The sequence below is a fragment of the Pecten maximus genome, unplaced genomic scaffold (assembly GCF_902652985.1).
Source record: "Pecten maximus unplaced genomic scaffold, xPecMax1.1, whole genome shotgun sequence".
Taxonomy (NCBI): Eukaryota; Metazoa; Mollusca; class Bivalvia; order Pectinida; family Pectinidae; genus Pecten; species Pecten maximus.
The window spans coordinates 30,204-48,451 of record NW_022982880.1 but is presented as its reverse complement, the minus strand read 5'-3'; the positions used below and the strand labels follow the sequence as shown (position 1 = coordinate 48,451).

At 33.8% G+C, this 18,248-nt stretch overlaps 1 protein-coding gene across 1 annotated transcript; it reads right to left on the bottom strand.

The window, feature by feature from the left end:
- Positions 1-12,469: 12,469 nt before the first annotated feature.
- Positions 12,470-17,771, bottom strand: LOC117321067. Its single transcript, XM_033875548.1, has 5 exons — positions 17,708-17,771; positions 17,417-17,473; positions 14,986-15,009; positions 14,464-14,553; positions 12,470-12,908 (listed from the first exon to the last, which is right to left on the bottom strand). The coding sequence occupies exons 1-5, from the start codon at positions 17,769-17,771 to the stop codon at positions 12,826-12,828; spliced, it is 318 nt and encodes a 105-aa protein (XP_033731439.1). The 3' UTR covers positions 12,470-12,825.
- Positions 17,772-18,248: the final 477 nt, after the last annotated feature.

The following is an 18,248-nucleotide window of genomic DNA, read 5'->3' as shown; positions in this document are numbered from 1 at the left end:
GATAATATAGTTCCTGTGAATCTACGTAAAGACAAGTATTGTTAACAAAATTAAAAGAAACAACGTGGAGTGCCCAGTTTAATGTCAAAACATAGCTTCAGCTAGGTAGTGAAGATGAAGCTTTAGCTGAAGATCTTATAAATTTCCTGTCAATTTACTTAGATTTTCCTTTATTTATGTATTTGAGGAAGGATACAACAAAAAATATATACAGTGTATGTATAATTTCCCGATTAGCTTAAAAAACTTTTTGATTGTATGATTTTGACTTTTGATGTCATTATTTACATGTACAGTATGTTTCCAAAATATATCACCAATATGCTTTAAGGAGTTCAAAGATGTATTCAAGTCGTCGGTAGAACTGAAAATGATCATGTGGAGGACATACAAGAGGCATTCAGGTGGAATGATCAAGATAACACGAGTGGTGAAAATAGTGTCATTATTGGTAGTTCAACATCAAATCAGGTACATCTACTGGTTTGGTACAGTAAAGAAGTGGACATTTCAATTGGTGTGGTTCTCAAGCTTTACATCCTTTGAAAAAGAAAAGTACTCAAGTGCAAATAACTGCGGATTAACGCCAGGAAGAAGTTTTCTATATTGTTTCATATCCAGAATTCCATCCTCAAGATGTGATACTACGGATTTGAAATACCTGTTCTAAGACCAAGAAAGAAGATTTTAATAACATTTCTATACCCGGAAATGCATCAATAACCACTTATATCAAGGAACTTTCTGGAACATTTTACATTTATTTTTCTCAGCCTTATTGTGCGAGATATATCATGCTTGTTAGAAAAGTTGGTTTTACAGCAGAAGCAAGCCCTCATCAACTTTATCACTTTGCCGCAGCACATATGATGAACATTCATTTTCTTAAAATTCATTTGAACTTTGCCATTCAATATCTTGGAACCAGTGGATTCAACTGCATTTGAACAATTCACGATTTGTGTTATTAGTGACATTCGAATGACCGTTTCGGGACTTATATATATATACTGCAATGTTTTATAGTAAGGTATACATATTATGTTTTATTATTGGTTACTACCGCCATTGAATATAAATACAGCTCTACATAACATGATAATGTTAAGCCTGTTAAAATATGAACGTATTAATAACTACATTCGTCAGCAAAAAATATTTTTACAAGCTTTTCATTTAACATCATTTACAGTTAACGTACTACTGTTTTCAGTATTTTTGTAAACCTTTTATATGATTTACCTTATTACTACATAATAGCTACTACATAATGCTAATGATACAGTTTTTAAGCATCAGCTAATTCAATTTATCTTATTTACAAAATCTTATTTTTGGTTTTGTAGTCATTAATGGCCGTCTCAAAGGTTTTCACACTCAAAGCAAGGATAGATTTACAATATTATATATTTGTTATTCCTTTGTAAATTATGTTGACATCCATGAATTGTGTTGTTACGATATATCATTATTACCATAAGATTTCTAAGAACACTTACATTTTTACATTTACATATCATTATATATTTTTTATGGCGAGTTTTGTCCACGTGGTTTAACACGGGGATCAATTGTTATTGAAACTCGACCATTATATATGTCTGAGACAGAGAAAGTGATGCGGTTTTACGCACATTAATATGATTCTACTGTACTCGTATGGCATACACCACATACACTATACATCTACGGATCAGAAACACCCGATGCAATGTTAATGCCGGAAAATATTTGTCTTTGTTTCTATAGTATCCGGATATAGACACATACTATAACTCAACTAGGAATTCTTTTGGTAAGCTTCATTTCATTAATTATTTTAGTGTCAGCCTAATTGGAGTGCGACATTCATGACTTGGCTTTGTGTACGGTAGACGTCACAACAAGTAATATTTTTTTTATTTTCATATTTTCATTCCGTAACAGCACATGAATGATATTTCATATCGTATTTTTGTTCTCTTGTTTTTTATAAAGTACGGAAATAACTACGTTAAAGCTTTGTTCTGCTATAATTCATTTTAACAATGTAAGTTACTAAAGGTCTTTAAGGTTTAGTACATGTAAGTCTTCAATAAGTTTTAAATACGACTCATTTTTTATGACAGAGGGACGAATGTGCCCATATTAGTAATTAACCATGATGCCGAAATTGTATTCTAATTTGCCATCAATTATTACAGAGGGACGAATGTGCCGTAAAATAGTTTTATTTCTAATTTCAAAAATATAATTTAGTTAAATATGTTAGCCCAGTTATGAGACAGACTGCGTCAGCTACTAAGCTAAAGTATATACATGTACCTACTTAATCATGTATAAAGGCTGGTCACCTGCCATACAATTTACCAGATATGTTATGCAAGAGATTAGTGGCCTACGGGTTCCATATATAGGTATTAGGTAACTGTCTGATGTAGGAAATTGTCAATCGGTGTACTTAAGTCTTGTACACATAACTGAAAGGGAGTCTTGGGTTTGGCACTCAAGCCGGCCGCTGGCCGAAAGGCTGACCACTTTGTACATAGTGTTTATACATGTATTGGATTAATAAACAACATATACAGAAGATGAACCAACATATATTATACAAGTTTGATAGATAAACAACGAACAATATCGTTATGTTTTTGTTAATGATCCCTTCGGTTGATAATTAATTCGCCAAAGGCCTGGTGTAATTAATTAGAAAACATCTAAGGTGGTGTGTAAATGGTATAAATAAATAGACTAAAAAGTAACAGTGCAAGTTGCAAGTGATGACAGCGCGTGCTATGTAGGGTATTGCTGACAGAAGTACGCTCACAACTAACTCAGCCGATCAGCTGCTGTTTTAACTCGAAACAAGTCCCCGAAGAAAGTTTGTTTCTGAAATTTGTAGGAATCGTTCTGATTAATAAACATACGGAGCGGGTTCTTCCTATGCTTGAGGTTAAGATGATGTTTTGAGGTTTGAAAAATACATTTCTACTTAAAATAGAATGGCGTAGGATTACATGAAAAAACAGTCGCCAATTACCAAAGTGGAGATTTCCCCGTCCACTGTAAGTATGAGGGATATTGCCCTACGAGTACTCATGTGCTCATATATATGCTATAAACCAGTGTAATACATCAATTTAAAGGTGATGAAAACTTTAAACAAAACAAATCAGCGGAAGAGGCGAAGGAGCCGCTAGTAATAACATGTATAATACGATGTTAAGTTGTGTGAGTCCTTCAACAACGTAGCATATGGCGAATTATCTTTCATTTATGCCGATTGGGAAGTCGATTTGAAGTTGGTAGATCCTATGTCGTCTTTATTTAGGCGCTGCTGATCATACCAAACTCCCGCAGTGGTCAAAGATGATCACCTGCATGTAACGCCATGTGTGGCTCGGCAGGTTGAAATGTCTCACTGCGCGCAGGTCCTGGCGTTTCTGCTTGATGGAACAACCGTCATTCGCAATCGCCCAATTGAGTGGTGTTTTGGTCTCCCTTACATCCTGCATGTTACACTTGGCACAGGCAAAAAGGTATATATATATTACATTGGCCGATGTGCAGGAGACCGACTGGAGGATGCGGTGGTTCTGTCCATCCGTCTCACAATTGAATGAATTGATGCTGAGAGTGTATGGACAATTTTTACAACTGGATACAGCCTGTGGCAGTTGTATGAGAGGGTGGAGGAAGTTTACTGCTGACTACCATTATCTTTTATGTTTTTTTAGTCTGCTGTAAGCTAATTAATGTGGTTTTGCGAAAATACACTCGCGTTTACTGGACAAAAGCGGATGTGCAAGTGTTTCTTGAAGATTTTTGACAACGCTGCAGGCTGGGATGAAAGGTTACTACATAAGTTGCTTGTCCAGTGTTTGGTCTGGCTTTGTATTCCAGTTTCTCTCCCTGTCCAATGCTTTCACCATATCGATATGGCTATCAATCAAGGCTGCTCCGTACCCCAAATTGAGAATTTCAAAATGTTCAAAACTTTTGAATATTTAATGCTCCCTGTTTTGTGAGGTGGGTAACAACTGGACGGGCGAAGGTAGCGGCGAGTGTCTGTTGGTTCACTGTATAAATCCATTTGTATTTCTCCGTTGCAAATATGGAACAGGTGTCCGCGAAGAGTTTTGTTATCATCGGAGATGTCGGCAGTAAACTAAATGTTCTGATGGAACTCATTCACGAAATTAATTCCTCAAAGGGCTCTTTACCGGTTGTCCATTTTATCCCGATGTCGTCAATAAATCTAAGGCAGCTGATCAGTTCCGTTAGGGCTGCTGCAAGTACACTGTAGCTTAGACTCGAGATGGTCTATAACACGCCCTCGTGTGATGGTGCCATTTTGTTGCCCATTGTACATCTAACTTGTAGGTAGTGCTCTCCGTTACAAGTAAAGTTGTTCATCAAAAATTTCATCATCATCATCATCATCATCATCATCATCATCATCCACCGTCATCATCATCGTCGTCGGCATCATAGTAATGCTAACTACCAATGATCATCCTTAATGTGCTTAACGCAACAGGCAGCTGTCATCATTTTGTCTATATCCCTCACATCATCCATACGGCTCACATCATAAGTATAAACAGTTATCAAACTCATTATCGTCATGATTATTATGAAAATACAATTATCATTGTATCTATATAAATATCGTATAACAATCGTCATCATAAGCTGTGAAAGAGGATGTCGATAAATTTCGAGATTTTTTTTCTTTAGGGTGGCCGTTGAATTGATAATAAATTCGGCCGGGGTTACTATCCTTGTTGTTTTTAGGAAGGAGCTAGAAATTTTCTGCTCGTGGGAAATCGCAGCGAAAAAAAAACAAACAACAAAAATACAAAAAAAAAGAGAAAAAAATCAGAAACATCAGCCATTTTCTTGTCAAAATCTCCTTTGTGGTGTATCCTGCTGAGGACGGCATTGACCTTTCGAGTATGTGCCATCGTCTTTACGATAAAACTTCTCATTCGACAGGTATCGACTGTAATTGTATAATATGTTTTAAACACTACACAATTTAAAGTAAACTAATAACTAATACTCTAAACCATAGTCATTACTAATTCTTACGATAATAATTACATTTTTTTTTCAGTTTTAAAATCTTTTTTTTTCATCCTTTTGCATATTACAAGTACATGAAATACATAGAAAAAAAAACCACATCAATTATAGATACAGATTTACAGCAGCACAATATCATTTTTGAGAAGAGCATCAAGGGTGATAATGCGTTAGTATACATAATAGCAACATTTTAGAAAATGCGTACATGTATATGTATTGAAACAATGTTTAATGGCTAATAGAAATAAAGTATGTATTGAACAATTAGGATAAATATGTACCATTGTTGAATTATATATAGCTTCCAGTATTAAGAGGTTGATAAGTGTATATATGTATAGTAATTTGACCATCATTTGTATAAGCAGAAATGCAAGCTACCTGAGTATTATTTTGAGACTTGTCTCCCTTTGATTAAAAGCTATATCTGGATCTGTACATAATATAAAAAGGCTAATGAAAGTAGCTATTGTTAATTATTGATTTTATGGCATGTACCTACATAAGGCAATTAGTGAATATAATAATAAAACAAGAAATAAAGGATTTTTTTTCTTATTATTTACATTTAATACAGCTTTCACACTCACTTTCACACATTTACTGAATGCACATATATATATACTTATACAAATAAAAGTATAAAATAAAATGTATATTCAGTAAGAGAAAAATCTAATAATTACATTAATTAAAGGTTTTTTGTCATGTTTGAAAAGCGAGCAAAACCTTGAGGGGTGGGGGTGGGGGGGGGGGGGGGGGGGGGGGGGGGGGGGGGGGTAGCGTCATTATCATACTATAGTTGTAGATATGATATTCTCGTCTGAAATCTATGACTTTTGCGTATAGATGCACGAAATATATCTATCTTTGTTCCGACTGTAATTTGATTATTTGAATCTGTAAGAAAATTATCGAACATGGGGTGTCCTGGGACAGACGGATATCTCAACTTTGGTTTAACACTTTGCCGGTCAAGAATTGGAGAACCTCTTGCTTGTATATCCAATTTTACGTTTAAGTTCAAAATCAATTATTTGCAAAATAATTTGTCCATGGAAATAATATCTTATCTGATAGAAAATCTTAGAATAAACATTATGCAAAAAAGCTCAGTTTAAGACTTGATAAACAGGAATACTTATTTAGTAAAGACAAATGAATACATGAAATTTAAGTTAGATAACTTGATATTATTGATTATAAAACAATGCATTTACAAAAAAAAAAAAAAAAAAAATGATGAGGATTAGAACTAAATCTTAATATTCTGAAAAACCACATTAGATTTGAATTAAAGCACATAAAATCCTTTTTTTAAAAAGTGAAGACAAAAATAAAGAACAGATAAACACACAAATATTACAATGGTTAGAATTTCTAACACTCCTCGTGCAAAGACACTGTATTATGATAAGTTCTGTTTTCCCTTTTACTAATGGGTTCTTTTCATTCTTCTTTTGTATATGCCGATTAAATTTATTAACTCCTCAGAATATTAAAATAAAATATTGCTGATATAGGATTACACAGTGTATGTTCCTATTTAAATATTATTGTGTTGTTTTTATTCCCCTTCCGGTGAAACCGGGGGGACTATAGGTTTTGCCTGCGTCCGTCTGTCTGTCTGTCAGTCCGTCCGTCCGTCCGTCCGTCCGGTTAAAGTTTTATAATGGCACACCATTCACTTAATAATGGTATTAGGATGCTGATTCTTTGCATAGAGGTTCTTTGGGTGTGTGGCATTACTTTTGTATGGTTAAAACGGAAATTTTTTTTTTCATTTTTTGAAAATTTTGGCATATTATGAACTTAACTTTTTTCTCTGTATTCTTCAGGTTAAAGTTTTGGTTAAAGTTTTATAATGGCACAACATTCACTTAATAATGGTATTATATAATTAGGATGCTGGTTCTTTGCATAGAGGTTCTTTGGGTGTGTGGCATTACTTTTGTATGGTTAAAACTGAAAAAAATATTTTCATTTTTTGAAAATTTTGGCATATTATGAACTTAACTGTTTTCACTGTATTCTTGAGGTTAAAGTTTTGTAATGGCTCTCCATTCACTTAATAATATTTCAATTTCTACTCAAGTTGGACTCAATGAAACTACCAAACTTAATCTGTTTCATTTGCTCATGAATTTGACCAGATTAACACTGATCAGTGCGTATGAATACATGGTTAAAATCCTTCCGCGGAACGATTTCACTTTTTCTACATTGCTTTTATAAGCATCGAATAATTATTAAAATTATCAAATTTATAATGTATTCTTGTATTTTATGAAAGACCAGATATGCTAAATACTTTTATTTTGACAAAGTAATACTGTTTTTCAATCCTAAAATAGCGGACTATTTTACTCGACCGACTAGACATGCACAATCCAGAACTCCTCGGGCTTTTCCGCATTTAGACTTGCATAGGCTACAAGATATTAATATCTAGACCGCCTTTTTTATTCGAGAAAAAAAACAATTGAAATATAAGGATTGAATCTAGATTTGGTCGATTTCATGGGGTCATGAATTGAGTTGCTCTTGAGACAAATTCAACATGAACTGCTTTGCAGTTCATTAAATTTGTCTGAAGAGCAACTCAATTCATGACCCCATGAAATCGACCAAATCAAGATTCAATCCTTAAAGCGATCATGTAGGCTACCATCTTAATCAAGTTTGTTTCGCAGGAAATAAGTATATAATTGTTGTACTAAGAGCAGTAGGCTAGCTTTTTAGAGATGAAAACAGTGGTTGTACAAATATCAGTTGAGCTGATTGAACAATTTCGAAGGATTCAAATATGCAGTGTTAAATGTCCTCGTTTCAGGTACTGATATGTAAAACTTATTTTACATTCATTGTAGCTTTTATTAAGTATATTGCATCAAGTTTAAACACAATAAAAATTGAAAAATAAGAAAACACTAAATAATTTTAAAAAAAATCGTCGATTAGACAAATTCCCTGGCTGAAAGAAACAAAAAGATGCCAGCGAATAAATTAGAAATGCCAAATATACACACTCACACAGGAAAGGTTATTTATCTGATTAGAAGATATGCAAACTTTTGTTGGGGATTTGAACATCCTCCCACTAATGCGAAATACAATGAAAGGATTAAGAAATGTTTAGTCATTTGATTAGATTTATATTCCGGTGCAGGATAGAAAAATTCTATACCAGATTCAATACATAAAACTTGTGTATACATATTTTGCTACTTCAATAAATTGTAGCTTTAAAAATGTACAATATTTCTTGGTTTTCCGCTTATTATCTAGCCTATTTTTAAAAATGTTCAAAATTTCCGCCAATATCACTTCCTCTGGGAGATTGTTCCATGTTTGGACTGACCTAACTGTAAAGATTTTCGCTCTTCTTGATATTCTGGATTGTTGCAGATATAGAGGATATCTAACAGTGTCTTCAGTAATACCAAATATATTTCACGAGTGGTGCTAATATTTTGATATTTTTCACGAGTACGCAGCACGAGTGAAAAATATCAAAATATTAGCCACACGAGTGAAATATATTTGGTATTACTGAAGACACTGTTAGATATTCTGTTTATTACATTTCTTATCAACGAAAAACCTACCCCTTATGCTAACTAGGCCTACAGCGAAAGTTTGCATACGTTTATAGAAGTTCCCCCTGTCCAGGTGCTGACATATATGTCGAGCTTTCTGATTGGTCAATTATTTTGGTATTTTCTAATCATTAATTTGATTGGTCAAATCAGCAAAAGTGATATTTTTCACTAGTGAAAAATATCACTTTTATAGGATGAATAATTTTTGATATTTCACTGGTAAAAATGTAAAAAATAACATTTCTTAATGTCCTCTACTAATATGACGAGCTGCCGTATTATCCCATCGTTATACGAACGTACTTGCCGCTTCGTCGTAGGTTTTGTATGCTGTTTTGTACAAGTCAATATTGCCCATCTTATCCTTCGGTAGAATAGATGTTAAAGCTTTTGCCAGTATTGTCTTTCAGGATAACTTAAATCTACACAGCCGGGGAACTGGTCCTTCGTTGTACACTCTGTATATGTGCAGTCATGATAAACATTTTGTTAAATAAAATGAATTTCTTTTAACAAGGTTGGATTTTTACAAGATGAAATGTTTTCAACGACTTTTTTTCTGCCAATAAACTGAAACGACTAAAATTGTAATTATTTGAAAATCGGATCCATGAGCTAAAAAGATGGGTTTGCATTGATACAAATATCTTCCCTTATTAATAATTACATAAACATTTATAAAGACATATTATACACAAAAAATATGTCCATGGATTAAAGATATACTCATTTGAGGTTTTTCGCAAGAAGATTTTTATTTTTTTTTATTTTTTGCTATTTTTTTTCGAAACAATGTATTATGAAAATAGTATACAACAATGTCGAAAATTATGATATTTGTTTTACATTTCTGGTATAACTTGAGAACTTGATTTCTGATACCGAAACGGCGAAAAAAAACACAGACAATATTGGGACAAAAACGGAAGCAAACGGCTCTCCTATTTTTTATGGCTGTTTTAAAAATATTAACTTGTTTACTTTAGATCTACTATAGTTTTAATAGTTTGATAGCAGAAACTTTTATAAAAAGCTTGAAATCGGCAAAGAAAGGTGAAAATAGGTAGTTTGCCATTTAAAAAGTTGCTATTCTTACATTTAGTTAAGTGAACAAGTTAAAGAAATTAAACTTCCATAAATCCAAACAAAATTCTTTTTTGTTGTCAAATCCGTAAGCATCCATATATATCTGGCAACACATATGGAATATACATGGATTTATCTTGCAAATTGTCAAACAACAATAAATTAAAATGACATATTATGTCAAATAGGTTTCTGAAAATTTTTGGACATTACGAAGATGTACGTCCTTAGGCAAACCTTACTAGGACTTGGATTATTAGGATTGTTAGGAAATATATATATGTCTTAAATGAAGTTGATTTATTTATCACTTATTTCAGTTACTATTTGAACTATATTTCGCTTTCATATTTCTTTTCTGCTTATTGAGATGTTGCTGTAACAACGCTAGTGCATAAGAGTTGTTGCTTGACTGACCCCTACCATTTTAAGGGTATTATCATTTTAATTTGTTTGAAGAACGCATGATGGAATAATTGGTGATCAGTTTCGGTTTAGACCAGATCAAAGTACGCTGGTGCTATATTTTATTTACATTTCTTTATTCTAATTTGATCAATAATTTTCAGAACATATTTGCTAGCTATGGAACGAAAATTTCCTCAATTTCAATATGCACACATTTCACACATTTCACAAAGGCATGGAATAGAAGTAATAATGATGGTTTCCCTATATTCTGAATGAAGACAACAAATTCAAATAATATTATATCCAAAATAATTACCTACAATATACCTTGCAACCATGTACGTAAGTGTGTTAGCGTTGGTTTTAATGTGATCAACTTTAACTAACAAAAAATCCACGCCATTTCGATACATATGTGGACAGTATCCTTTTTTATGAAAATGTAATGAAGTATTTTTCTTCTTCTTCTATATCTAAAGTACTGCTTTGGATATTTCACAGGATCAATCATTCGAAAGATGGCAGCATTTCAGGCAACTTTCTTTAATTTACTCTGACGCGACTTGGGACGTGCTGTTTCGACACATCTGATCAGGTGATCACCCCTCACTTGTTGGAGAGCTAAAACATCGGAGATAAAAGAGTCAAAATACACCCAAGAATTACGGTACGGTAGAGCAGTCGGCCGCATGGCCTCAGGTGAGGATTCGAGGGAAACTAGAAAACGAGCCAGTTTGAGCTGTCGTGGTTGTGTCCTGTTCAAAACATTTAACCCTAATTGTTCTGGATGGCATGTGACGGGCCTCCCGAATATTGTTCAGTGAGAGAGGCGCCGACTAATACAAGTTGACTCCTGACAGTTCACAGGGCGATAGACAAGAAAAACAAACAAACTCCAGCCTAGATTATTAGGGAGTCCATCTGTGTCTTGTCATGTCCAATCATTGCTAACCAGAGTATACATCTTCATATAATATATATATTGAAATGCTTTACTGCAAATTCCAACTTTCGATGACGTCACACTGCATACAGGTTCCAAGTTGAATGTTGACTGTACATTTTTGTATTTTGTGTTATTTAACGTTTTTGAATGGTTTATGACTCAGTAGGATTGCACAAAAGACACAATAAACTAGCACCTGTTAAATTATGGTAATAGTTTGACAGAGTTGATTGAAAAATGAATTAGAATTCAACCTCAAGCTGTTCGGTTCTTTTGGAACTTGTTAGTGCTGCAAGGGCCTAAAGTACAGGCGAACACTTCATTTAAGACACATATATGCTCCTTACAAACTCAACATATATAAAAAGAAATGTCAAAATTCGGATGAAGGTGTGCAAAACCCTAAATTCAATTTTTATCTAAATGAAAAGATTTTTGAGAAAAAAATAATTAATACTGCCATACATTCTTTTGAGAACTGGCAGGTTTTACTGACCAAATCGTAATGTATAATAAACTAGCAAAAAGGCCGACCTGTTGCCATAGAATAAGGGGGAATGAGACCCATTTACAAAAATAATAATTTACAATTATATACTTGATATAATTTATATGATGAATTAAGCCAGTTCAAAATTACTATAAACCCAGGTGTTTAAGGTCATTTAAGAATAATTTCATCATAAAATATGAAGAAACCAGTTGACTGAATAAAACAGTCTAAATCATCTGTACGTTGTCCATGATTACTTTCATCATTACTTCGTAAAATAGTTATTGCTTCAGGATTTATCATGCTTTCAAGTTTTAATAGGATATGTATATCATGGCTGTCATATATGTAGTTCCAAGGTGATATGACTCATATGCAGAAAAATACCTGTAAATAATTAAGAATTTTACGTCCATGCAAAAGCAACGATGTCATTTGGTCGGTGCTCCAAAATCAAAACCTAAACGATATGTTTGTGTTGTTTAAGAGTTTAACGTTTTTGAAATACAATGTAGCTACGGGCATGTGAAGACGTTGTAATTGTCTAAAATACCCTTTTTACCTTTTACAGTCATCTATCATGTGTATGAAGGCTGACATCAAATAAACAGAATGTGTGTTTTTAAACGCTGTTGTATGAAATCAATCACATATTGCCATGCATTGTGAATGCCATAGCATATGATTGCAATTTATCTGAAGTCATTCGTCTAAGAGAAAAGCAAGGAGAGTTCTTCTTGCAGACATCTTCCTTCAGCGAACAGTGTCCATGGATTTTCAGGGAAGTGTAAGCATATCATAGTTTGAGAAAGTATGAAAAACTACGGAGGCAAATTCATTCAGAATACAAAACAGCGGTAATCAAACAAGTTTTGTTTTATTTAATTACGTAAAAACATATTAATGACAGTGATATTATATGTTGCTTCCTAATAATTACAAATGAAAATGACTGAAAAGCGTCAAACTATATCGTGACGCTTAAAAATCGCAGCTCATCAAAATACCTGATATTGTAAAGAGTTTCTTAGCTTCATTGGTTAACGTATTCTTATAAAAAGCTGAATTTCAAAGGTGTCGAAAAGAACTACTTCATTAAACAAGTTTCTGAAGTTATGAAGAACAACACGGTACATCCATAATTTGTCGCAAAACGGCATCCGTCATTGTGTTTGATAGGTATCAGGATGACAAACAGGCTCTTGAAAGGCCCCTAATCATGGACGAAGAAATAGCATTGCAAGGGCTCCACAAATCATAATCAGGGGAGATAAGCCGCATTTGATGGATCCGTTTTTTCCTGAGGAAAACAATCAATATTTAACATATAGCAATGGTAGTGATATCATGTAGATAAAAAAATGCATTCGCGAATAACTATACAAACGGCAAGCTGTCATAAACGGTCATTATTTGATTCGTGAAATGGATCAACTACTTAACGCGAGTGCTATTCATTGGATTGTCACCTGCAGTTAATCAGGGTGAGTATTTCCAGGTAGCAGGGAATGCCGCGGTGATGTTATGGTGACTATATATTTGATTACATCCTTTGTTCGAGTTTCACTATTCATAACGGAGGTTAATTTTGTCTCGTATCGGTACTCATAAGTGTTTTGCAAGAAAATATTTATGTTTACAACTTAAATGTTCCGATATCGTCCGAAGGGAACGAGGTGCACAGATGAGCTTGTACGCTCTATTTTATTATATTTTAATTAATAAAGTGAATAACAATAATGCTCAGAAATACGGGGAATCGTTGTATATGTTAGAAAGAAACTTACGACATCAACGTTCGTGTATACCACCAGTAGACCCAGTGAATATAAATTTGTTGCACATATCACTGCACTTTGCATTACAATGGAGTGTCGCGTCAATAATGTGTGCTGTTTTGGATGGCGGAATTTTCTTTTCATTAATGTTGTTATTTATATTTCAGCATAAAGGAGTGTGTTCAAAAATATTGTTCATTTCACACCCTGAATTAGATACTCTCAACAATAAAATTTGAGACAAACTGAAAGATTTGTCAAATCTTTAAATTGAATGTTATATGTATGTTTTAATTTTATTCATTGGAAAGCAAAGGGGATAGTTAAGCAATGAGATTATTTGTTTGTATCTACATATATTTGCTATTTTTCAGATTTAAAGTCGTTCAGAAACTTGAAAAAGAGTTATGTTTTACCTGTTTGCCCATTCGGTTCTACCGTTGCTGAGGGTGAATATGTTGGTACAGTAATTATGGATGTGAATATTTGTTTCATTCACAAGCATTGACATTAAGTAGGAGTGTGTGTGTTGGTGGGGATGAGGGAAGTGACGCTGTTTAGTTTATTGCTATCTGTTGGTCGTCGTCCGTTAGTTACAGAAGAGTTAAAATTTGTAATTAACTATAGTAAGTACAAATGCATGTTGTGATCAATAAAAATCAGATATCAAAGTGAAATCATTGCGTACAGAAATAAAAAAAAACACATACGACGGTATCACATTCCCGTTTTCTAATTTAAATAAGAACCTATATATCCATAGATGGAGAAATATATAAACAGCGAAAATTCAATAGTCAATTCATGTTTTAGATGTTCCACTAAAAGATTCAAGATTGACGTCTAAATGGAAGGTGTAGGCGTTTCCTTACCTTTGGAGAAAATAATTATGCGTTTTATAACGCAATTTTAAAGAAGTGACTCTTCAATTTATCGAAAAGCATTACAACCATTGAAAACTAGAACTGTTGTCCAGAGGGCCAACTCATATCCCCGCTCATAGCAATGAAAGCGACAAACAGAGAAAGATGTTAATGTAAAAAGCAGTGGAATCTGGCACGGATTTAGTTTCCTCACCTGTGGCTGTTGCACACGTAGACTTGCATTGTCCCGTTTGGCTTGTTGATCCACACGCAGTATTCTCAGCAGTGCAAACGTAAAGATCGGCTGTCAGAAGTAATAAACAGATACAATACAAACTTTATAATTCACATGTACCTGAACTCGAAAAACAAGAACGTATGTTAACTGAATTAAAAAAGCTATGGCAATGTTTATAATGATATAGCAATATCATATTGCCTTGTGTTTGATGTTCAAACGAAGTAGATGTATACTCTTCCTCCTATTGAAGTGTTTTACGACGGTTTGATAGTCGCTGCACCTTAAATAGTATGAAGTCATCAAAAGCCCAGTGAAATATACAGTAAATGCAGATTTAGCATGCTAGAATGATTCGAAATAGGCACATTTAGTTTTAATCTAAGATTGTTCGCATTACCTTTTTTCATGATGATTTAGCTGTTTCTTTACAAGTACGCTTTACATGAAACATACCATATGTAGATGCATTCCTGTAAATGCAGTGTTAACACTTACCATCGGGTATAGCCGTTGCAGAAACTGCAATTAAAATATTGATTGTTTTATTGTGGAGATGATGATGATGATGATGATGATGAATACCTGCTAAAAAGTAAGGAGGTTGATATACATGTACATATGTCTTTTGTGTGATAACGTGTTATGTACAGTTAAAACGTAATTATTAATTCAGATTAAAGATATAATTACTCCCAATGTGAAGAACATTTTGATTAGTTAGTTTATATAAGTATATATATATAACAAAAACAAGACTAGTATAGGAAGTACTCACTCCATATGTTTATTAATCAGACCAACCCCTAGATACCTCATAAACACATTTTCCCTAGGGACATGGTTCACATGAAACAGCAGCTGATTGGCTGAGTACATGTTGTCGGTTTGCGACGAATCGTCCTGATACCTGCCACCCGGTTTTCGTTACCCTGATAGGATCTTTCGACCATCTTTCTGTTTGATTTTTTAATGCCTAAATTATAGCTTTGTACACAATAACATTTATATGATTTAAATATTTATTTAATTTCGTTAAAACGAACTAATTTCAGTCATTAATATGGGTTAGCCACCTGATATTGTCACTGCTACCCGCTGCTTTGGCCAACATTTGCGGTACGAAATGTACATACCGCGTAGAAAAACAAAAACAAAAACATTCACTACATAGCACGCGCTACCATCACATCGAATCAACTCGCGATATTATTTTGTCAAACCTTTTAGTTATTTATTTATTTATCTATTGATTTATTTATTTACTTTTACCATCTGTAAACTACCGAAATATTTTCTAATTAATCATAATAGGCCCTCGGCTAATTAATTATCGGTCGAGGGGGATAGTTTTTGCAACATAACGATATTTATGGTTTTTTATACCCACTATATTTGTATAACTGTTCCATGTTCTATGTCTATATATGATCGTGTGTAATTTATCTGTGTCTTGATAAAGTGGCAGATTGCCTCAAAAATTCGACAATTTACTTTCTGTACTGTCGTATACTTGACACTTATCTATTTCTAGTAATACGCATCCAACATTTGTTTGCGGGAATCCAGTACCTATATTGGATTAAACCGTCGTTATAACTTACTAGACCATATATATATATATATATATATATATATATATATATAGAGGTTCCCCAACGAGTGGAGATTGTTTATCATTTTTATCCAACTCGAGTTAGTTAATTTGCTAATTTTGAAAAGACACGAGCTTTAAGCTTATCATCTATTTTAGATGCACGACTCATATCTTCTGTACTATATTTGTAAATGATATTATTTCACAAAAGTTTGAAAGTCCTTGTATCTGTGTAATTTATTAATAGGTAACTTGTTTAAATAACTCCGCTCGAAATATTCGAAGACGACACCGTCATCGCGAAGTTGAACGTCACCGCTGAATATTAGACTAATCATTGTCAGATTCAATTATCGGTCCTTTCCTGGATTTCGTAGGTATGCTATTACTGGTTATTGTGATGTTAAACGTTCATTCTGAGATTTATTCAATCAAGACATCGTGCATTTCAACAAATATTTCGGAAACCGAGCTGGAGTGTTGAGCAATATAGGCCTAACAGTTATGTAGACCTAGTTTACGTTTGTCAGTGTGTTTACAAGAAATCTCGTCAGTTTAGTGACATGAGACAAATGTTCCAAGATGATTTTTAAGTTTTTGTGTTTGGGATAAATATATTCGTAATAAAGGTAAGTGGAATGATAAGAAAACTTATGTTTATTCGTTGTTTTTTTTTTCTGGTCCGTACCGAATGACACCCAACTAAAAGGGAAGATGCCTAACAGTTACGTTAGATGGTGCGACCGTTTCATTCAAATGACTACGATTTAGAGGCAGCGATTAACCATTTTGTATTACATTTGTTCATTGTTTTGATAATTCATTCATTGCTATCGGGATCCACTGCATATCTAGAATCAAGGGGGGGGGGGGGGGGGGGGGTGTCAGTTTTAATTCGCTACTTGTAGGCCTATAATCGATGCAATATCTCGCTTCCGTCGTCTATTTTACCATCAAGTTATATTTCGTACGACTCAAACCCCAGATTAATCGACATTTCCATGAGGACACCCGGGGACCCCTCTCACCCAGTTTAATATGCTAATGTTGAGCACCAAAAAATCATCAAAACGTGTCCATGCTGATCTTTTGAAGACAGACGGCAAAAAAAAAAGAGAAGATAAGTGAGAGTAGTAAAAATAGTCCGTGGTCAAAGGCCAGAGGTTAGCCAATCAGAGTTGTTGGAGGTCACAAATGACCAATCGGAGGCTTAGAAAGTGGTTACACACCGCGGTGTGTAAACAAAAACAATAACACACTGATACGAATTTTATCACGTGCCATATCAGTTGTGAAACAAGCGTGGTTATGGGATAAATAATGTTTACTTACTGTTGCATGTCCATTTGCATACTTTAGGTGATGTACACGAGGTGCATTTAGGCTGAACTGAAATATATACAAATTTTCATGATGAGAGAGAGAGAGAGAGAGAGAGAGAGAGAGAGAGAGAGAGATTATTTTTCATATTTATTTATATATAAAAATTCGTTATTAGAGAGATGTCTTCATATCTAGTTTAATATTAGTACTGAAAACAGTCAATAATATAAGGTTGAAACCCCCCAAGAACGTAATTACATTGCTCATATTATTCATTTCAGATACGAACACATATCTTACCAGCTTTTGCCACACATGCAGCTTTGCATTTGCCCCCTGTATCGCTTGTTGTGCCACAGACCATGTCGGAAACTGTACAGCTTGTTCGATTGGCTACGATAAAGCATTTCAAACATAACATTGTCCATCCAGTTTCAAAATAACATTAACAAACAATTCATTATAATTCCAAAATTTGTTATGAGTAGACCATCTCAGGCTTTTTGTTGATGATGTCAGTTGCAAATTTCACCCTGCCATCCTGCCACGGAGTGCCAGCATTTTTCTTTAAAAGGTGAGGTTCTTCTAACGTCGTGGTGTATTATTTAGTGCACAATGAAATGTTGAGTACGACCTCGTAGGAGAGTACATGTTATTTACTGCTGATGACTGGTACAAAAGAAAAAAATACCGACCAGCTGTTTCCTTAGCACACTTCAATGATAAATTGATGCAAATTAATTCAATGATTAACTGGAAAATTAATGTGGGGATTTTTTTTTCAAATTAGTCACTCCAAATTACTCTATATTTATAAACAACCACAGTAACTAGATATTTT